General features: G+C 46.1%; 1 protein-coding gene across 1 annotated transcript in view; it reads left to right on the top strand.

The window, feature by feature from the left end:
• Window positions 1-23,157, top strand: part of GAB3 (GRB2 associated binding protein 3) — a 601,333-nt gene that overhangs the window by 551,407 nt on the left and 26,769 nt on the right. Inside the window, exon 9 of the mRNA XM_069612648.1 lies at window positions 19,138-19,251. Coding sequence (XP_069468749.1) covers window positions 19,138-19,251 — 114 coding nt within the window. The remainder of the gene's footprint in view (window positions 1-19,137; window positions 19,252-23,157) is intronic.

Raw genomic sequence — 23,157 nt, 5'->3', positions numbered from 1 at the left:
CCATCCTCATAACATTAGGCAATGTTTTTGCTCTCATGTTCCAGCTGCAGCCCTGCCCCTGCAGGAGTTTATTCACACTGCATCCGGAAGCCCGAGCCGAAGACGTGAGACTAATTCAGTGGATGCCCCTTTGATCGTAAGTAGGGCAGGCCAGCTGCCAGCCAGACACAGAAGATCTTTTCTCTCACTCGGTCTGTTCCCCCACTTCCTTGCTGTTCACTGTTTTTGTAGTGCGGTCAAGTCGACGCTGCTGACCTTTCATTCTATTCAAGGCATAAGGGCAGAAATATTGTACACTGGCAAGTAGCGCCATTGTATCTTTAAGACCAATAGTTCAGGAGAACATGTTTGCCTCTCAGCGGAGTGTCCTGAAATAGAAAGCCTTTCCTAAGGTCTTTTCCTGTCAACCCACTTGAATTGACGCATGCTTCCTGTATTTGTAAAGAAATCTGCTGATTTAGCAAATTACTTCTGGTCAAAATATTATTTTAGAAAAGAGTGTTTGCAGAGCAAGGATGTTCCGTCAATAAGATCCAGAAGATTGATTGAGCTGATGCCTGTGATCCAGGGGAGAATCCTCTAGATTACTCACAGCCCTCACTATAGACAGCTGTCCCAGTCTGTCATTCTCTGTTTCAGTTGTTTTTTCCACTAAAAACAACTTGCTGTTGTGTCCCCCCGCCACACCATGAATGGATCGGGGTGAAGTATGAACTTGAACATGCACATCAGTAATGTTTCATCTTTTCAATACGTCTTAGGTCTGATTGTAGTTTAATGTAGGGCTCGGCTTGTCCACCCACTAAATTTGGGGTTTGAGTGACCAATAAAAATGCAATCTTCACTGAAATTGATCATATGTTAATTATTTTCATTTTTATTTATTCTGGAAAACACGGTTTGATTGAACTCTTTGTTGGCTCAACCAGCTCTAGTTTATGGGCAGGTTTTAAGGTAGGAAATGTGAACCAACGCTTACCATCATTGAAGCAATTTTTTCAATGCAAAAATAAGGCACAGTTTAGTGTTAGATTTGTCAAGCGGCCCTTGCAGTACAAAAATGGCATTCAGTGCGTTTAGACATATAAGGAACCACATAGTCTTTTAACAGAACTATTTTTGACAAAATGTAACTCAAAGGTGATGTCAAGTGCACAATGATTTTCTGTGAAAACTTGGGCCAATATTAACATTCTTTCTGGTCCGTCGGTGGCAAGGGATGGAGATGAAAACGTGGGTGGCGGCGTTATAGACCAACACCGTGGCAACACTCGTCAATTCAATGTCCATGCTTAAGTGTATGCATTATCTCGTATTGGTCTTGTGACATGCTGCAGCAATGGTACGAACACATGTATGCATGGAAACGTGGGTACTGCTGCTATAGCCCTCCACTCTCTCAGTATTATTTGTATCCCTTTGCTGCATGCTAAATGATAATAATTGACCGCTTAGATCAGAGGTCTGCAACATTTGGCTCTCCAGATGTTTTGGACTTCCAGCATTGTCCATAGTGAGGGATCATGGCACCCATTGTGGAAAACATCTGGCGAGCCATAGGTTGCTGATCCCCGCATTAGATGAACACCTAAAAGATGGGCAGGATCGTATGTCCAACTTTCATTGCATTTGCCTCATGGTCAATTGGGCCAATAGCCCATCTCCAGTTAGTGCGATCAAGGAATACAAGATCCATCTAGTGCTTTATGCACCTCCTCTGTTGTGAGGATTAACCTCAGTCCAGACCAAGAACTTCATTTGAGAAGCTCAAGCTCCTTGTCTCCACCTTTATCAACACAGTTACTTCATTGGGATTTACTGCATTTGCCTCCTCAGGTTAAACCCTTATCTCCCCCCCCCACCTTGGTATCTACCCTGCTTTTCCATCTATACACCTGTTTAATGTGTCTCTCTCTTCTAAGATATAACATTGCTCCCTACTGGGATCTTATGCATTGCATGTAGCCCGCTCTGTATTTTTTGTACATGTGAAGTGCCTGATTGCCCCCTGGGGTTTGGTTTGTGTTATGCTGATGCCCTAAATATACCTGGTCATCGCTGGTGCACACCTGTTAGATAGAACTACAGTGGAGGAAGTTAAAACTCACATTAACTGCACATCTGTGCAGAACATGCCTATCCACATCCTGCCACATCCTCGCGGCATCTGCCAGAATTGTGAACTCTGCACCACATTGCTGCTGTTCTTTTTTCTGCTGTTAATAAAGCATTCCACTGGCTTGGGAAATAGGAGAACTGGGAGATCATCTAAACCCCGGGGTTATTTCCTTTGCAAGGGGTATCGTGGGTCTGTTTATTGGCAAAGGACAGAGGCGTTTTGCCTAGTACTGCCTTAACACCCACACCAGTAGAACATCTCCTAACGTTGGAATAAAACAACTTTTGTAGCTTAAGCTACTTTTTACCTTCCGACCTACTGCCCAGAATTGCTTTTAAATAGGTGCCCGGAAATCTTCTGGCTACAGACATTGAATTGTCTACTTTACCAAGGTACATTACAGTTCTGGAAAGTACAGCAACATTTATGCAATGCTTATAAAGACATGGATGCGTACATTGGTTTCCATATGAAATCTGCTCAATTTAAGGACGGAAAACTATGGAATCTATGACGAATCCCCAGATGTCTTCACTTCTCCCCTAGGCGGGAAGCCCCTTTTCATGAGCCAGGGAGGTGAGGCTGCTACCCGATAGTCCCCCTGGGGGTGGTACTCAGTGGGTGGATCTTATGGGGAGGGAAGATCCCAATAGGATTAGTGTCGGCCTGGGGAGAGCATGGTATCCCCATATCCCACCTTACCCTAATACACCTTCCTCACCAACCCCCTCCAATACCATTCCTAATCTTCCTATATATTTTTTCCATACTACCAATATGGGAAGTACTGGAATGAGGAAGAGTAGGGACTACCCAAGTAGAATCCCCTTACAAAATAAGATGAAGAAGATCTCTGTTGACTCCAGGGAGACTAGTCAATTCAGTACTGACACGAGGAAGAGGAGCAGAGTACTGAGTAGCACCCCGTGGCACCTAAGTGAGCAGACCAGACAATCTGGGACAGCAACTTCAACTATGAAATAAAAAGGAAAGAAGCACTTTGTATGAGAGTCAGTCCTCCCTGGAGGAACTGCGAGAATTGGTTCTGTGTGCATGAGAGAAGGAGAGAAGACCGGGATGCCGGGGAAGAAGCCAGAAGGTCTGGAGCCGGTTTACCAGCGAGAAGGGATGGCAGGTGAAGGCTCCAGGCGGTCTTGATGCGCGAGTAGCGTGACCACTCCCTGGAGGATGATTTTTGCTGCTGAGCCACCACAGCCCAAATAAAGCTCATAGGAACACCACGTCCCCCACGGGTGACTGCAGGTGCTGGAAACAAGCCAGAGCCCTCCTGCACTACGAAACAAGGTACGCGGTTGGACAGAAAGGCCCTGGGGACCAGAGGAGGTGGTGGCAAGCAGAAAGGGGTGAGAGAAGCCCTGAGTACAGGGTCTGGGACCCAAAACGCAGTTGTGAAGAGACTTTCACGCCCATAGAAATATATGGTATTACTTGGCAGGAGAGTGAACCAAGAATACCAGGAAGTAGAGCCACCTGAGAAAGGCGAGTCTGGGACTCGCAACCCTAAGACGTGAACCAGGTTGGCTGTGAGTCCAAGAAGAAGCATTACCCTTGACACGGTTTGTGGACATTGATCTTCATAGTCACAGTACCTGACCCAGTGGTAAGCCAGGTTGGTGGTGACACCAAGCTAATAAGGACCAGGGGAAGGGAGGCCTTCCCCCTTGGCAGTGTGAGAAGCTGGAAGAGACTTGGGGAAGAGAGCCATTATACCTAGGAGTTGTGAAGCTCGTGAGAGAAGCCAATAGAAGGGTGACATTCTGCCTGGTTTTGGTGAACATTGTGAAAGAAGGCTAAGAGAAGGGAGCCATTCTGTTGGCAGTGTGAATTGAATCGCAAGGCCAGAGAAGGGAAGCCACTTACCATGGTAATGGAAAAACCATTGAGAAACATGAGGAAAGTTAGGGGGGAGGTAATCATCCTCCTAACACAGTCGGAGAGACAATCCTTTCTTTTTATGTGCCTTGGTGGAGCCCCAATCCAAGGAACATTTTTGAGACTGTTTGATTTGTACCTTTTTTGAGGAGAACATTTCATTTACCCCATCCAGAAGTGAACTTTGAACTGTTGTCCAGAAGAAGGGAGTCATTTTTCTGGACCAACACACATTTAGAATGTAAAGGAAGGAAATGGGTTTTGACACGACGGTGGACTATTTGGTTTTGATGGATCTCCTGATGGAATGCTTAGTTTGTTTGAGGCAGGGAAACTCGTCTTAGGAATAGGGACAGGTAGTTTATTTTCCTTTTAATGTTGATCTAATAAAAGTCTATAGCCGAAAGCATGCCACCTCTGTGTCAGTCTCCTCCTTCTACACCCTTACAAATCCCAATGACGCTACACTTCAGGTCAACAGAATCCCTTGGACGCAAGGGTCATACTGCCACTTACCATAACACTTCAGGACGGAGGCTCTCTGGCCCTCATGCATTTTCATCATAGCCAGCTGAGAAATTAATGCAATGGGGGAATTGATTGATCTATTGACTGGGTATGATGATCAGCCGGGCACTGATAGCAGGATTACCACTATGAAAGGGAGCTTCCTGGTTATTATCTCTACACTGAGGAGGACCTGGTCTGAGGCTTCATGGAAGTTACAGTAAAAGATGTATTATTTTAGGGAGTAGAGAACAGATTTGTGATTTTTCTAGGCATGGGGGTGGATTGAGAACACCCTAGGGGTGAACGCTGCCTCTCTCCAGGCAAGCCCACGTGTAGTAGCGTAAGATATCTTTTTAGAATAGGCTGAAATGACCAGAAAAAAGGTCTGACCTATACAAATAGTTTGTAAATGCATGCCACCAAAGGTTCGAACACCAAAGGTTCTGTACAGTATAGTGAGCGGGGGATGCGGGGGACAACCCTGCAGCACACCCGAGAAGGAAAAAAAAAACAGGGGCTCGGGGGTGTCCCGTGCAATACCCTGCTCACTATACTACACAGTATAGTGAGCGGGGTTGTGGGGGGAAACCCCTGCAGCTACCCTAAAAAAGGACCCTTTGGTGCCGATTCCCGATCACGGAAGTGAAAGGGAACTGGCACTGTAGGGACACAGTGCGTCTTAAAAGGTAAGTAGGGTGTGCATGGGGGTGTGCGTGGGGGTGGGGGATGTGTTGTGGGTGAGGGTGTGGCTTTGTAGGGTTTTTAAATGTATGTTCGCATGGGAAATGTACGAACGTTTTGTGGTGCGTACATTTCTCATGCAAACTTTTTCGTCACTGACTTTTCCGTGACACAAAAATCATGTAGATCTGTCTTTTTCGGTCTACATCAGTTTATACTGCCAATTTGGTGAGACACCGTCAAAAAGGAGAACAAAAGAAACCCTACCCAGGGAAATCATGTCTTTTCTTGGTTTGCAAAGGAGCAGCAGCTGGATTTTAGCCTTTGTGACTTGGACTCCTTACCCCTAAAGAACCCCAGTGGCATCTGGTTTAGTTGGGCGTATAGGCACCACCCTCGTTTTCAGTGCATCTAACATTAGAAAAAGAAGATGCACTTTTTGTTTTAAAATCAAAACGTATATCTGTTTCAGTACAGCCCTGCTGCAGTCGGGGATAGCGCCATCATGTGGTGGCAGCTGGTCATGACTCGGGCAGGATTGTTAACAGGGGCGCGTCCAGCTCCAAGCGTACTGCGTTCATGCTTTGCGTATGGCGCACTCTGGACTCTGTGGTGAAGGAGAGGGCCCGTGGGGCGCCAGAGGTGTGGCCCCTCTGGCATTCTTTGTCTGCATAAACACCATAAGTTAAATTGTCCCCTGATTGATAGCAGTCACTGACCAGTGAACTGCTGAGGATCCGTGACTGTGGGGCGGGCCATTCGGGTCATTCTATAGCTCAGGATTTGGCAGCAGAGGCGTGGCAGCGATGACAAAGTAAGCTTTGAAATCTTTCTGTGTACATGTGGGAAGGGCTGTGTCTGTGTGCACATGTTAGCAGAGGCGTTGCTAGGAGGTGGCTGAGGGGGCTATGGCCCTGGGTCTTTTGGTTGTAACCCCGGATAGAAGCTCAGCAGCTACAACCAAAAGGCTAGCTAGCCCCGGTCCCGACAGTAGCTTAGCCCCGAATCTTTTCCAGACCTAGCAACACTCCTTCTTGTAAGTATGTGGATGCTGTGTAATTTCTATGCAGTTAATGAGTGCACAGTGCGCACGTGTTGGCGCATTTGAGTAAAATATCAGTGTGTATGTGCCTACGGCCCTATGTGGAGGCACAGTGTTTGCAGGGGAAGAGGAGGGAGTTTGGGAGGAAAGAAGAACGTTCAGGCCAGACAGAAACACGTCCATGCAGTTTCCCAGCAGTGAAGCTTGAACAGCACGGACGCGTTTTTGATGTTCTTTTTACTTTCAAATGTATAAAATATCCCACCTAATCAGTGCTGGTCATTGGGCCGGCTCTTGGCGGATCCGAGATCCGGCACCAGAAATGGAGCCGGATCTCGGGATCCGGCCAGAGTCAGCCGCCCAAGACCATGAACCGCGCTGGAAGACTTAAAGAAAAAAAATAATTAAAAAAAAAAAAAACGCCTGCGATGGCGCATTGCCATTTACTGCGGCTTTGGCACTGGTGTGTAATGCACAATGATCACTACATGTACAACTGATTCCTTTCAGTTGTACATGTAGCGAGCATTGTGCATTACACACCAGTGCCAAAGCCGGCGGTAAAAGGCAATGCTGCTGTCACGGGCGTTTTTTTGTTGATTGTTTAAGGATTCCAGCATTGCAGGAAGCATACTACGAGCCCCGCCCCCACTAGACCACGCCCCCTCGGGCACCACCCCCCAACTCCTCCCCCACCCGGCCCTTGTGTTGTGGGATTCCCCCACCACATTTTTTCCATTTCCACCACTGCAACCAATGCAAGTACATTGGGAAATCCAGTTACCACTCTCTGCCCGAAAAATATCGCTCAGGAGTTTACACACATTGTGACGCGTTAGATTCAGGCCCCAAAAGAAAAGCTGCAGCGCCACGAGTTGTATTAAAGAGATGGATGGTTGCACCCCAACCTCTCGCCCAGCAGATCTGCAGTTTGTTTGCCATGTTATACATTACATCTCAGTGAATTCTAGAAACCAACCATTTGCAAGTAATAAATGTATTGTATGCACGCCAAGCGGCTCATTCCAAATCACCTGCAAACATGAACTGAGCTCATTTCAGCAATACTTACCATACCTTTTTACATAATTCTTGCACACAGCTAATTTTGAGTGCTAACCTTTGCAGTATGAATAGACGTCAAATGAAAATGAAGCCCACTTGTTACTGCATGAAATCATGTTTAATAACACTCCTTTGTTACTGCACTGTGCACCTTTTTTGAGTGCTTGGCAAAGCAAGACATATCTGATATTATAAGGGATGCCTGTGTGTTTCGGATGAATGTTAGTCTTTGTGCAGGTTCTGGCTGATTCCCCATTACAAAAATGAATGTGTCCTGGAAAGTAAGTGCTCAGTTTGTATATAGTAGAGCATGATGCCACGCACTCATCAAGTGATGATTAGGCATCTGAACTAGACCCCCCCCACCTCTAGACCTCTGTGCTCCTCTGGCACCAACTCTTTGTGTGTAAAGCGATTCACTAAATGGAGGACAGGAGGTGGATCGCTTTCCTCAGCTGGCTCGCTTCTTTGGAACAGCCTCCCCGTCCCTCTTCATCTTGATCAGGTCTTTCTTAAATTCCATAAGCTCCTCCTTCCCCCCTTCTCTCCTCTGCTAATCTCGCGGTTGCTTGTTTGATGTCCAGGGCCCTTATGCATCTTCGGGGCCCTGACCTCTCACACCGAATCGCCCCCAGCTTCTGTCTATCCTCAATGCTTGCCTCAGCACACCCTCCATATTGGAGGCTCGCACTTACCAAACATTGCACTTCACCTGTTGCTCACCCACGAGCACCTCAGCACTTGCCCCCATTCCTCCTCCCTTCTGCACTTGCACATTCTGAATACTCACAAGGCATAGTAGGTTCGCCCCTCTCCCCACTGTATTTAAATTGTTTAATGTATTTTAATGTTTGTCATCCCCATGTACCCTCCCTGTTGCCCTGTGGGCGCTTTGCAACACTATTTACTTGCTGTATAAGCACCTAACAAGCGAACAATAAATAAATAAAAAGTGATGCTGGCTTTTCCGCTTTAGACATTCTGTTCCATTTCAGCTTCCATGAAAAATAAAATGTTTTCCTTGTTTACGGCTTGTGCTGTTGGAGGTTTTCCAGATTACTCACCCAGGAGTATGATGAGCAGACCTGGAAAAGTGGGCAGAAATAATTGGTAGGCTCTAGGCTCTCAAAACAGAACTAGTAATATGGGCACAAAAACACAGCGCGGTCGTTAGTTGACAATACAAATCAAGTGCCAAAATAAGCTTTCCTTATGGGTTTTGCTTTGAATCAAATGGAATTGTTCCTTTTGTTGTTCTGTCCCGTCTGCTCAAACATGCTGCTGCCACTCTTGCATCACCCATTACCGTAGAATGGGCCTCATTACGACCCTGGCGGACAGCCGTGCCTGTAGTACAGGCACGGCTGCCGCCAGAGTGGTTTTTTTCCAGCACCCTGGAATGGGCAATTACCGGGGTATTGGAAAAAATTCTTCCCCATTCCCATTGAGCCCAATATGGCTCAATGGGGGTGGGAAAGCTGCATGCACGGGACCATTCATGAATGGTGCCGGTGCAGATGGCAGGCTGGGCTCGCGGGTGCCGCTCTGCCCGCCAGGTCCGACCTGGCGGGCAGAAAGGCACCCGCCAGCACAACTTGTAGTTTGCCAGTCCGGGAACTACAGTACCGGAAAGCTTACCTGTACCGTAGTTCCCAGACCGGCAAACTTGTCATGAGTCCCAATGTATTTTAATTTTCCTTTCTGATCAGGTCACACTAGCTTCTGGGGTTATGGCATTTGACCTATACAACTAGTAAATTAATGGCTTTCGGATTAATTGCTTGTGCAAGGTACTTGCATTTTCCTTCAATCGCCTGAGAGAGGTGTGCGAGAAGAAATCTAGCTTGATCCCGGTACAGTTACCTATACACGAATTATGATTTATTTTATTCCTAAACTCTTGGATGATTTGCCAATCACCTTGTTTTCCACTGCATTGAAAACACCCTCTGTGGCAGCAAATAGCTTGTGGATTATAGATATTTAAGCTATTAGCTGTATACCATCTGTGACTTTAGGAGCTACCTATATATAACTGTGCAGCAAGCATGGACATGTTGCATTCCAGTGTCAATAGTATATCATGGGTTAAACCAACAGGAGTGTGCTTAGAGAGGGATACTGGCATATATTGGTAGAGCCAGCATAGTCCTGTTTTCTTACAGTGGCATTACTGGCATTATTATGCATGGCCACCTAGAAAATGTCTTCTTACACTGTAAGAATACCAGCATATATTGTGGACAAAGGCCTTATCAAAATGCTGCTTCTGTGTTCTGGTTTCCTGGAATCTATTAGATCTTGTCATGCCTTATCCTACAGACTGACTGTATATTTGATCATTTTATGGCTTGGTCCCTAATTTTTCTCAAAACGTGGTGTAAAAATGCATCATTTTAACACATTTCTTTAACACATTTCTTGGGTGGGGGCACAACCCCTATCCCATCGAGCCACCCCTGTTTGCATAGGGCTACCTCCCTTTAGTTGCTCATCCTTTTTGGGGAAATATTGACTCCACCTCTATGAAAAAATTCACCAGCCGCCACTGCAGCGGACCGGCATCTTTCATTAGAAGACGAGCCTCTCCTTGTACACTGGGTTGATGAAAGCGGTCAAGAGCAGAAAGGAATTTGCATCATAACTAAAGTTAATTCCCCCACATGTAATAACTATAACAGCGAAGAAGACTGAAACGGTGTGTAATGCTGAATCGTACAAGGCTTTCAATCGACAAACGCGTTATCTTCTTTCAGAAGGTTGAAGGCCTATGCTGGGTGGGGGGGACATACTGTGGGGGCTAATATCACTCTACAAAACTGTGCCAAAAATGTCTCGGCAAATTGCAAAATAATAGCTTGTTGATGAAAGGAGTGAAGGAACTCGGAGGACAAAGGGACCAATTGGTAACACTTAATGATACAAGTGTTCAGTTGTTCATGCTGTTGATGTCACTAAATCAGTGAGAAAGCAGGCATTCTCTAGGTGGATGGCATGTCCCTGGACTTCTCCAAGTGTTGCCCAGATCCTTGTGTCCACCGATTAGTGAGCTTTGTTAACTTATATGCACAACAGCAAAGGCCTGAAAAGCTGGCAGAGTGCCATGGTGATGGCAGTATTCAATAAGAAGGGATAGGTCTGACCTTGTTGGCTGTCAGTCTATTTTTCCTTCTTGAGGCTTTGGACAAGCTGTTTGAGTTTCCGATTCTTGGCCTTCTCCAGGTCTGTATTGATTAATCGGGAACTATAAGTGGTTCCATGTGTTAATATCCCTGCAGAAATATCGCCATACAAATATAATGCCATATTTTTGCGGCAATATTAAGGCATGCAACTTACGGGGGACACCCCTGCAACCCCTGTATTTTAAAAGGAGCGGGGGGCACCCTTGCATTCCCGGCTCCCAAAAAACCCCCAAATATTATCCCCACTAAAAATATCACCTAAGTCCGTTCCCGGCGACCATATTTTTGGTGGGGATATTACCTGATGCCTAATAAGTTCAGTATGGTTTAGGAAGCTGGTTAGCATGGTGGCTCATTGTGTATGCTTGCATTTAGCGATAAACTAACACTTTGTGCAAGATCTATATTCATATGTGATTGATTTGAATCAAATGGAATTGTTCTGGCACTTCTCACATGAAAACATCTTGACTGTCATATGGTTACTCACCTGGACGTTGAATAGTGCAAGAGGCTACTTGTGAAAGTTAAAACAATAACAATATAACAATACGTGTGTGGCAATTTTTACTATTTATAGACCACCTAATGATATGCCTCTGTTTGAAGAACAATTTCTGCTACTGTTGACATCGAACGTAACTCCTCCTGGTGTCAATCTATCCCAGAGGAGTTTGCTAACAATATCATGGGCAAATAATATAAACATCCAGATGAAATAAACTACCATGCCACAGATTGATTCTGCCCTTAATAGTACCACTGGCAATACGACGATTGAGAACTTTGAGTTCAAACAATGTTCAGAGCTTGAGATCCTCGGCATAGTCGCTGGACTCAAATCAACACCATTCAAAGGGGACATAGGTCCGTCCTGTATTATTAAGGAATCCGTGACACCTTTGAGTCCATGGATTACTAGGCTGGCTAACCTATCCTTCTTAGAGCGGGTAGTGCCATCCTCTCTTGAGGTCTGGGTAACTCCCCTCCTTAAGAAAAGCTTGCCGATCCATTGTTAGCGAAGAATTATCACCCAATTACAAATGACCCCTTTTTACTCAAGATTCTGGATAAGGTGGCATATCTTCAGCTGCAGGATTTCCTGGAAAACAATAATATCCTGGGTACGTACCAGTCTAGCTTCCGAGCGCAACATGAAACTGAGACAGCTATGCTGGATCTTAAGTCTACCCATGCCAGTATAGTGGACGAAGGCCACCAAGCCCTGTTGATGCTCCTCGACTTGTCGGCAGCCTTTGCCCTGGCCGATCATTCTATACTAGTCGACAGGTTGATGAGCTAGCCCGGTTGCACCCAGAGGGCAGCAGACTAGGTGCCATCTTTTCTTGGTCCACGAGTATCATGAGTAGCCATGGAGGGGGCCCAATCCCTGCCCGATACTCTTAATGCCGGAGTACGCCAAGGCTCTTGTATCTCACCAGCACTGTACAATATTTATATCAGACCGCTTTTGAACTTGCTTGATCATCTGGGTGTCCACTATACAAATTATGCTAACGACACCCATGTGGTTTTTTGAACTTTTTGGGGATTACAAATTGGACTCTGAGACACTTAATAAAGTCTGCTCAGCAATTCAGTCTTGGATGATCACAAATTCACTTGTTCTTAATGATAGCAAGACTGAACTTCTTATTGTAGCAACCAATCACAGGTTAAACAAACTTGACGCTGCATACAAGAACTTTCCATCGCTGGTAGTTGGATTCCTGTGTCAACCAGCGTAAAGACACTAGGTGTCCATGTTGATGCAGAGCTTAATATGAAAGATCATGTATCCCATATTAGGACATCTTGTGGTTACGCGATTAAACTCCTTAACCACATCAGACCCTATATCTCTGAGAATAGACCCACCTTGCCATCGGCACTTATTTATTTAAGATTTGATTACTGCAATAGTCTCTTTGCAGGGACCTCGAAGTCCAATATTAAGCCGTTGCAGACGGTGCAAAATAGTGCAGTTTGAGCAGTCTTTGGCCTGCGAAAACATGATCATGTTTCTGAGGCCATAAAAAGGTTGCACTGGTTTCCTGTAGTATGCAGGATCCCTCACAAGATTCTCACACTGGCTCACAAATGCTGGTCATCTACTGCCCCCTCCTATCTCACAAAAACAATTGAGTCCTCATAAACCTGCACGTGCCTCGCGATCAGGGGATTCGCATGAACTCACTCACGCTTCAAATTGTCTACATTTGGTGGATGCAGTTTTTCAGTGCAGGCATCTAAGGAATGGAATGCCCTCCCAAACAAAATACGATCCATTTCCTCCCTGCTCTGCTTTAAGAAAGCAGTTAAAACACATTTTGTTGGCTAGTCCTATTGGCTATGAATTACCCTCTTAGGCCTGTACCCCTGTATCTGTTTTCTGTATGTCCTTTGTGAGCGCCCTGAGGCCTATGGGCATTTGACGTGTCGGAAGATGTAAATAAATAAATAAGTAAATAAATGCTTGACATATTGTGGAACTGAGGATATTTCCTAATGTATCGCCAGTCCTATAATACTTGGGGGAAAGTGCTACATGTTGGGGTCAGTGAATAAGTAAAACCAACATCGTGCCCCCGATGTTTTCTCTGGGGTTCAGGGGGCGATCATGACTGGATCCCCGAAATTACTCTGAAGGAAAACAAATGTGCAAATGTTTGTTTGAGTGAAAATGTCATCATGTTTGATGATTTTAATTATCTGCACATAAAATGCTCCAAATGTCTAGCTTGCCATTTGCGAATTGCAAGTCAGGCTGCCTCGACGAGTCAAGACAGTGATGGTAGTCGTTGATTTGCACATTATTCTGGTAGAGATTCAGTGGAGCCAATGAGAAATGATCAGTGCTAAATTGTTTGTTCGAGAGATGTATGGTAGCGAGCTCTGGGGTTATGTTGACCCTAACATTCTTTTAAGTATTTAAAATGTTCTTAAGCTCCACCTGGGGGGTTGCTTCTAGTAACTTCTGCCTGCATCTTTCCCAGAGAGCGCGGTGTGGGTGACCTGACTGATTCAGTAAGGTTTAGACCTCTCTGTCAGTGGGGTATGGACTCGAAGGTCAACAGTTGCATTATATCCCAAATGAGTTTTTCACTCTAGGCTTTGCCACCCATTTTTCACACCTGGAATATATTTATGCACGCGCCGGATATAATGTAATCCAATATGGAGAGAACGTACTGTCAACAAATGGTTTGTAAAGGCATATATCCCAGTGAAGAGTAGGTCTGGAATGATCACATCTCTTCATAGTCTCAGACCACAAGGTGAGCTCGTGCTATAGTGCTTTCTGCAATCATTTTTTGCGCACGTTTTTACACCATAGTGAGAGAGTGTGTGTGTGTGCAGTTGGGACACCCAGTGCTTGAAGTGGTCTGGGGCCAGCCGGGGCTGGGCCCCGGCAGTTCCCAAAAATTGGGGCTGAGCAGGGGGCCCCCGGTCCCACCACACCACGGCAGGATACATTATCTCACTATGGCCGCAGCTGCGACGGTAGATACGCCCGCTATTAAGTCAGGCAAGCTGACAGAAGTGCCAGCCAGCCAGCATTGGCTGGCACTTCTGTCAGTTACTGTAGTTACTGTAACTTCCTCTGGTGACCCCTCGCTTGGGGGGCTCACCAGAGGAAGTTACTGTCCTTTTGTTTTGCCAGCCCCTCCCCAGGTCACTGAGGCGTCTTTAACCCTTGGCGAGCCTGGGGACTCTGTGACATATTTCTAGATTAATAAAAGAAAGCTTGAAAAGTACACAGTTCAATCCATCTTTTATAAAGCTTTGCCGATGGAAAAAGACGCCTCGGGCTTTGTCCATTGGCAAATCTTTATAAAAGATGGATTGAATTGTGTACTTTTCAAGCCACATTTTATAAACATAGAAATATGTTACATATGTCTATATTTAAAAAAGAAGGCTTGGAAAGTACAAAACCCATAGTAAGACATGCAAGCAAATATATAAATGGAAGCATTTATATATTTTATGTGCGTACCTTTTTAATATGGTTTGTGTACTTTTCAAGCCATCTTTTATAAACCGAAAGATGGCTTGCAAAGTACACACACCATAGTACTGTACAGATACAAATATATAAATACTTACATACATGTATATATTTGTTTGCATACCTTACTATGGATTGTGTACATTTGAGGCCACGCCCATCATAAACCACGCCCCCAAATGAGCCCCCCCCCCAATGTCTTACCCCACTTAAAGCCCTGTGCACACACCGATGCACCCATGCACTGTTTCCTGTTTTGCGCTGTGCATCACAGTATTTCCTTCTGCTGATTAGTGGTTTGGAATGTTTCCAGTGCAGGCCCGCTTTCTGGCATTGTTTTTTGTTATGAGCTGTGCATACCCGCTTTGCACAGGAAAGCTTAATCATGCAAGCTCTGCGGGTACACAACATGATGGCGCCATCACCGGGTCCACTGGATTTCTGAGACCGGCAGAGTCCTGTTACTGTAGCATGTATCAAAGCGATCTGCTTTTATTGTGTACAATGGCTTGCTTAGTTGTGTGTTTTCGTAAAACGCATATTTTAGCACTTACGCATGACCTGCACTTAAAGTTATATTTTAGACAGCAGACTAGATAAAAAAATATATATATATTTTACGAACTATGTTGCCTTTTGCCGTACAGTATGTCTCATTTTAGCATTGAAAAGCTCGGTTTTTGGATGAACCACTTTTCTGGAGCTATTGCATAGTGCCAAGAAATAGCACCTTCTATTAGGTTGAATGGGCCACTGCAAAGAGTGCCACCAGCGAGGTGCATTATTTGAGTTGCCTTGTGCATTAAAGGATGTGGCCCTTACTCCAATTCCTTGATTGCATATGGACTCATGTTTTTTCTTCTCCATGGTTACATCACGGAAGCTCACACATGAGTGTCTGAGGTTATGGGTCAAAAAGTCTGCCAATAGTTGTCTATGGAATCATAACAATAATGTATTATTCATATAGCACTTTTTCCAAAGCACTGTACACAGAACATTTTAATATATAATTATCCAATCCCCCCCCCTGTATATCTGTTCTGCTGGTACCTCCGAAAAGCGCATTTTTATGCATCTGTACTGCTGTACACCTCTGTAAAGCCCTCTGTTGCTTCTTGAAGCCAGGTCCGTGCACAATAAATACCACAATATCATCATGATGATGATGATAATAATAATAAATCCAACCAAAGTTGTGACTCAGCTACGGCAGGAGAAAACGCTGAGTTGGCCTTGCTGGGATTCAAGCCTGCAACCTACAGATCATGCACAGATCTCTGCAGCAAGCATTTAGACAACAGGGCTGTCTTACTGGTCTTGATGTCAGATTTTATTGAATGATCAAAGGTCTCCTTGTTTGCAAAGAGTTTTTGGAAGTGTGTTCTGTGGTTTTAGGCCTTGCTTTACTGTGAGCATGGACTCTCCTATTTCCGTCTATTGATGAAAATGTTGTCTATGGATCTGAGTGTGCTGTAGCACATGGAGTTTCCCTGTATATCATCTAACGTTTTACATTTCCACTGCAGGCTTTGTGTGCCAGTATTACCTGAATGCACACTTTACCTGACAGCCTGCAGAGCTGTCATAGATCTGCAATAAATGCTTTGTGGACAATTTAAAGATGGCTGACCAGTTAAGTGTCTCTGAGATTGCTTAGCATTAATCGACAGATAAAAGGCAGACAAAAAGGCATGCCTAATAAAGGGTTTAATGGAGATTGTTTACACGTTGGGACACAATAGGAAACCAGTAGCGTCCAAGCTAAAGTTATTAGGATGGTTATTCTCCAGGTTGTGAGCAGTGCTTTTGGAAAAATTTACAAATGAGTCTCATTCAGAAAAGTAAAGGGTGTTTAAACAAAATGATCCCTCGGCTCTGTCAACTGTAGCCAGGTCTCTTGTGGCTGATGAATACAGTACACTGTGAATTTAAGGTCATTGGTTTAAGAGGTTCCAGTACCCTTCTTCTCTGTTCTTCTTGGGGTCTCCCCCTTTGCATCACGGGTATCAGCACCAGGTGGGAGACTGTGGGTAAGCTCTCTGGGTAATATTGTTTGGCTGGTCTCTCAGCCAAGGCCCTGATTGGCAGGGACCCTGGAGGGTCTCCTAAGGTCTTGACAGTGTACTCACGATGCCTCTAATAACCTCCCTCTCAGTCAGGGTCCTGATTCTCCAGCCACCTTCCACAGTTATTCTCTCGGCCTCAACATCTTGTCTAAGGTATTGTTCGTACAGGGTCCTGCCCTGGACCTCGCTCTCACTCTCTCTTGGTCTCCTACAGTTTTGCTTTTGTGCTTCCACCATCGCTCCTGTACATCTTGCCACAAGCTCGTTCGTCCACCCATCTTAGGTGTATCCTTGTCTTGGGGTCCACTACTGTCTCTGCACTACTGTGCTTCTGCCTCTCTGCTGATGTAAAGACTGCCTCCTCGGCAATGTTTGACCTCTCCTCTCCACTTCTCTCACCTACTCATGCACCTTCTTGATGTTCCTTCTCTTCGCTTGCTGCCATCACTTTCTCCTTCACCACTCAATGTTTCTTCTCCATGTTTCTTTTTTATTTCCCTCTATCGACGACTCCAGGTTTCTACACTCCTTTCGCTTTTTCAAATATTCTTCCACTAACTCTTATCTCTTTCCTCTATTTCCTTCCCTGTCCTTGCCCACTTTGGGGTCTTTCTCTCCCCAGGGCCTTGAGTGACCATCTTCCCTTCCGCCCTGGACTCTTTGGGTCTCTGCTCCCACCTTCTACAGCCCCTCTGGGTCTTTTGTCTGCACCTCTGAACCCTGACAGGCCGCCCTCTGTGTTTTTCTTCCTCCCACCCCCAACAGACCCTCTGGGTCTTATTCTCACTCCCAGACCCTCTGGGCCTCTCTCTCGCCCCACAGGCTCTCTTTGGCTCCATCTCTCCATAGGCTCTCTGGGTCAGTATCTCTCCCCCAACCGGACCTTTGGGCCACTCTCCTCTCAACTTCCCATCCTTCTGGGTCTCTTAATTCCCCACCTCTAAGGTCCGCTTTTCCCCTGTTTTACAGACTTCCCCGGCAGCCTTATGTCTTTCTTACACTTGCCTTCTGGACCCGTCACCTATCTTTCTGTGTCCTGATATTCCCCAACTCCAGGGAATCTGCTGCCTCGTGCTCTTGCTCCATCACCTCCTATTCACACCTTTCCAGCAAGCTTCCTCCTAACTCTCACCACCTTCTGCCAGAGGTCCTTCTTTTATAGGGCTTTGGCCCTGCCTTCCTGCTTCTCTATGATGTAAGGGAACTTGGCTGTGCTTCCTTGGGGTCCCTGGGATACGGACTGACTAGTGGGCCTCTGCCTCTGTGGAAGGCTTTTAGCCCTGATATAGTACTTGGCTCTTCCCATCCTTTGGATGGTCCTCTCTCTGCCGGTCACATCCTGGCCCTGTCCTCTGGGGATGGTCACTCCCTTAATCTAGATAGAATTTGCCAGGCACTACCATAATGGTACTATCTGGCCAAGATGGTAGCAGATGGCAAATTATGTGAGTACCTGGGCATATGAAGACAGTGCCTGGCAAACACCTAGAAAAGAGCCAAAAATGTTGGCTTTGCCAATGCTTGTTTTTTCAGGAATTCAATACAAGGAACACCTAGTTGCAAAGTTTGTATGACACTAGGATCTGATTTACCACTGCAATGAAGTCATTACCTTTCAGAAGGCTGCTTATAGATAACTGCAGCAGCCGATTAAAGCCTCAGAGATCCCAGGAGGGTGTTGCCGGATGAGGGCTACCTCAGAGATCCCAGGAGGATGTTACTGGATGACGGCTACCTCAGAGGTTCCAGGAGGGTGTTACTGGATGACGGCTACCTCAGAGGTTCCAGGAGGGTGTTACTGGATGACTGCTACCTCGGAGATGCCAGGATGGTGTTACTGGATGACTGCTACCTCAGAGATCCCAGGATGGTGATTACTCGATGACTGCTACCTCAGAGATGCCAGGATGGTGTTACTGGATGACGGCTTCCTCAGAGATCCCAGGAGGGTGTTACTGAATGACGGCTACCTCAGAGATCCCAGGAGGGTATTCTTGGGTCAGTGAGGGGTAGGTAGTGGGTCGGAATGGGCAAAGTGATTAGCATGGCCATAGGTAGTCAATGTGTGTTCCCGCATCTCGTGTCCCTTCTATCTGTACCTATGCCAATAGCTTTGGATTTTATTGTTGGCACTTAAGCACCACCTAATAGGCAAAATGAACAGATGGTTCCCAAAGACCCCTCTCCTAACCAGAGACCAGGTTCTCCCCACTTCATGTATTGCCGTCAAATCCAATCGCCTTGCATGGTCACCCTATGCGTGCAAGTGAAATTCAAATATGCATGAAAGAAAAGCAAATCAAATCATTAGAAATAGTATAGAAAACATTCAAATCCAGTGTAACTAAATGGTTTGTGTTTTAAATGTTATTTTGTTTGTTTAAAAATGGCCTTTGTCGGAAGACATTAAGCAAAGGGTCTCTGGCTGTGAGATTGGATGAACTTTTAATTTCATACGTTTTGTCTTCAGTTAAGCATTTAATGTTTTTACAAATAGGTTTATGTAGCTTCATGGCATAAACCCACCACTAAAATAATTGCAACATGTCTTGTTTCAACAGGAGCAGAAGCAGGAAGGCTCACCAACCGGGGAAAGTCATAACTGTCAAAGAAAGGCCAACCTGGACTACTTAGCGTTGGTTTTCAACTCTGCATCACCATCGCCTGTACAGAAGGTAAGTGGCATTCTTAAAACTTAATCAGAAATCCCTTGTGATATAAGCCCTACATTCTTGGAGGTTACAAACTATCCTAAGCCCCCTCCTGTGCGCTGCCTCACAGTCCCAGACCCAAGAACATCTTTATTTAGGAGATTTGTGTGGCTAATAGTAGAAGTGTATTGGTTTACTGTAAGGAAAGGAAGCATACTTCATTGGAGGCTTCCACTATGTGGGTAGTTTACTGGCAGCTGCCATGGGATGGCCGATGTGGTTGGTCCAAAGGAGGGGGATATTTGGCATGTTCGTACAACAGGTTTGACCTAATGCTGTTCGGTAATTGTCCTTACCCCACATCTTAATTTCCTTAGAAGCAAGGGTTTTGATCTGTGCTGCCCTCCCATTTCACACCACAAATCTTTCCGAACACAACAGTGTCTGGGCCACCTGTCAATCATGCACTGATGATTTAAAGTGGAAAAAAAGAGTTCAAATATTAATGAATTGCTCTCTTCTTATTCTAGCCACTACTAGATAGGCGGCACACCAGCACTGGCTAGGGATAGGACCGAATTTTGACTAACTACATCGCTGCTTGATGACAGGCCCAGGCAATTTGCTGATATCACCCTTCGAGACATATAAGATCACTCACGAACACTATACATTCCCCATTTGAGTACAATTGGTTCCACGGTTTGCCTGCCCCCCTCCGTTCTTTTTTATGTTACCACATAGCGATTGGGCATAACTTGCAAATTCATGCTAAGCAACCCACACCCCTCGTGTATTTCTCCGTACAAAAGGTTGGCCATTCCGGCCTGGCTAAGGAAAGTGAGATATTCCCAGTGATGGTTAGAGAGGGCGGTTGAGAGGATCAGGAGAGAGCATTGAGGGGAGTTCAGTCTCTTGGGTACGTCTGCTGCTGGCAGCCCTGCTTGGGAGAGATTTCTATGGGGCATTATCAGCCCTGGCATACTGGATAAAGTGTTGCCAGATCCAGCAGTGCCACTGCTGCCTTGGGGCTGTTTGCGGCACCCAAAGATAATGAAGGCAAACCGCTTCCTTCACACTCGCCCCCGGAAGAGGAGTCGGAGAGTGGGTCAGTGGCATCACCAAAGAGCCTCTGCCACTGGACATCACGGGTCTCCAGGATGCAAGAGATACAACACGAATGGCCTGCTGCAATCAGCGCTCCATGTGCCATCAGGAGGAAGTGCTCAGCTCCCGCGAGGGGGAGTTGGAGGAAGAAGGGGAAAATGACCTGCCAATCGCAGACAGACGCACTCCACCCACCCATGGGCAAAAGCCCCTGTGTGGAGCACCACCGTTTGCTTTGAGGCCGCGTGGATTGACGATAATCTGGAAGCTTGTAGGCAGCCTGACTGGCATGCGCCACCAGAATTCGCAGAATGCTCACAGGAGGGAGTTGCTTGACAGGTGGAGGGCCCACTCTGGGCACATGGCGCACACCTGTGCTGCAATGCTGAGGAGGAAAAAAAGATTCAGTCTAAACAGTGATTGCAGACTCGTCCACCACTGGTTTAGAGGCTGGGAGGTAACTAACAACTATAGTGATTGAGATCAATGGAATATGTACCTATGTACATTGTTTGAGCTGGCAGCCAGATACTGCGAGGGTCTGGCCCCATGACATCCAGGAGCGAGCATGAGCCCACCACAGACTGGAGCAGACCTTGGTTAAGGTTTGCTTATTCGTGTTTAAGTGTTTGATGTCTGGGGGCCTCAATTCAGTCTGTGTCAATGGTCCCTCTCTTAGCCACCCTGTTAAGACACAATGTGCTCAATGGACTGACCGTGCATTCGTTTTTTCTGCGTGCGCCATCTTGTTAACTGGTTAGGCACGTTTTTCTGGGTTAATGCTCACTACGGTCATAAAGGAATGCTTAGACGTGCATCCCCCTGCATGCGGGTCTTTACTGATCTAGTGTTATGGTGGAAAGATGGTCTACTACTTACGACTTACGCACCATGGTATAGGCAGAATGGGAGAGAGTACCATTAATGACAAGGTGGATAATTTGATCCGTGTTCATCCTCTTGCCATGAGGGGTTGCGCTGGATGAAAAAGGAAGGTGAACTGTCTGCCCCTTTTTAGGGCTTGTTGGTAATAGTTACTATGGGTTTATGTATGTGCTCTACAATTGTTATGCTTTTCTAGCATGGTGGCACTGGTCAGTTACGGGTAGGAGGAAAAACGCCTTTGTTGCACTTAGCTCTCAGAGGACTGGTATCTTGAGACATGGTGTCCTTTTGAACTGGTGTCCAGCAAATGGTCTACTCTAGTCATGGAAGCATCGAATTACGCCCAGAACTTCAGTGTGAACAGAAGTAAATGGCAACGGCAAGAGAGAAATCAAAGAAAAGCCTGTTTCTGTATCACAAACATTGAATGACTGACGTACAGAAGAAAGGAATATATTTGAACCGTGGGAAATGTACTCCCAGTTGTATTGACGCGTCTCAATTCATAGGTGAAAAGGGCTACCAATTCACATAGTTGTTATGCAGTTGTCCAATAAACCAAAGGAAACCTCAGAAATACTCCTTATTGGTCTGGTATTGGCAGGGGAGAGGAGGACTGCTTCTGCCCATCTCCAGCACAGCGACAGATCACTGAATAGGGCCATTCATTTAACTGAGGATGTGGGCGGAGCCTAGAATGATTCCGTATGAGATTTCGGGACACACCTAATGGGTGAAAACCTAATGCTATAATGAAAACGCAAGACATGAACACTAGCACACTAAAAGATGAACATGTGAAAGGTGGGGATTGGCATGCACATCTCTAATTAGACTTTGACATTGTGATCTGTCAGAGCTTCAGGAAATGGCTCCTAAAAACACAGAAACATAAAGATCAAGCCCTACAGTCAGAGACACGGTGAACATAAACAGAGGATATCAAGCAGCAATCCGGCCCGAATACTCATCGTCTTGCGAGTGGGCCAAGGTACACCTGCACAATATCCTGGAGCCTGCTTAGAGCTAGCTTAGCTCTTTTGGGTTACCACCAAGGTGACCTAGTTAGCAAGATAACCAATTGGCCTACAATGGGAAATAGGATAACTTTCCTAGGCCCATTGGCACTGTACATTAAGAATGGGTGGTGTGACCAATCAAGGGAACTTGTCACTTCTCCCCATGAATGAGCCCCTCCCTGTGAGGCTAGGGAGTGTGGCCGCTCTGCAACACCCTCCCTAAGGGTCGAGGCAAGTGGGGCCTGACCAGGAGAGACTCCCCATTAGGGGACAAGGACTCGCGTTCCTTTGAGGAACTCCCGAAGCCAAGCCATATAATGGCTTATATGGCATTGTCCCTCATATACAATACTTCCAATTGTCAAGACTTGAAAAAGAAGCAAGATAAAATATGTTAACCAATAGAGAAAAGAACAACTGGCTTTTTAAGTGAAAAGCCTAGATCCACTGGATTTAAGGTGGAATATTCGTTAGCTCCAGGGAAGAGGAAGCGGGGAGAGTGGATTGTGTGGTTAAGCAGTGAAGGTCCCCTGGTAACGTCACGCTAGCTGGAGGCAGGGCTGTGAATGAGCACGGAGCCCGCAATGTCCAAACTTGCTTGGACCGAGCAACAGAGAAGCTATCTGCTCGGAGGCTTAAGGAGACGTGACTCTGGCCAGAGCCGGAGTAGCGCTGGTGACGTGACCATGAGATTCCAGTGGTGGACAGGCTGCCCGGGTAACAACGCTGAGACCGCCGAGGGGAAGCCGCTACATCTGATGCAGTTCCCCAGTGAGGAGTACCGAAGCTGGGAGAGAAGACAAGCCCCGTCAGTCAAAGACGCCAGCGAGGAGAGGGACGAAGAAGAGAGAACGTCCGGAGATACCCACACTATAAGCAACCCTGAGACATTCCCACCTGAAAGAGAAGGTAACTAGGA

Source organism: Ambystoma mexicanum, chromosome 5p, assembly GCF_040938575.1.
Source record: "Ambystoma mexicanum isolate Mex_15411 chromosome 5p, UKY_AmexF1_1, whole genome shotgun sequence".
Classification (NCBI taxonomy): domain Eukaryota; kingdom Metazoa; phylum Chordata; class Amphibia; order Caudata; family Ambystomatidae; genus Ambystoma; species Ambystoma mexicanum.
Note: the sequence above shows the minus strand (reverse complement) of the source record. Positions and strands in the feature narration are given on the sequence as shown.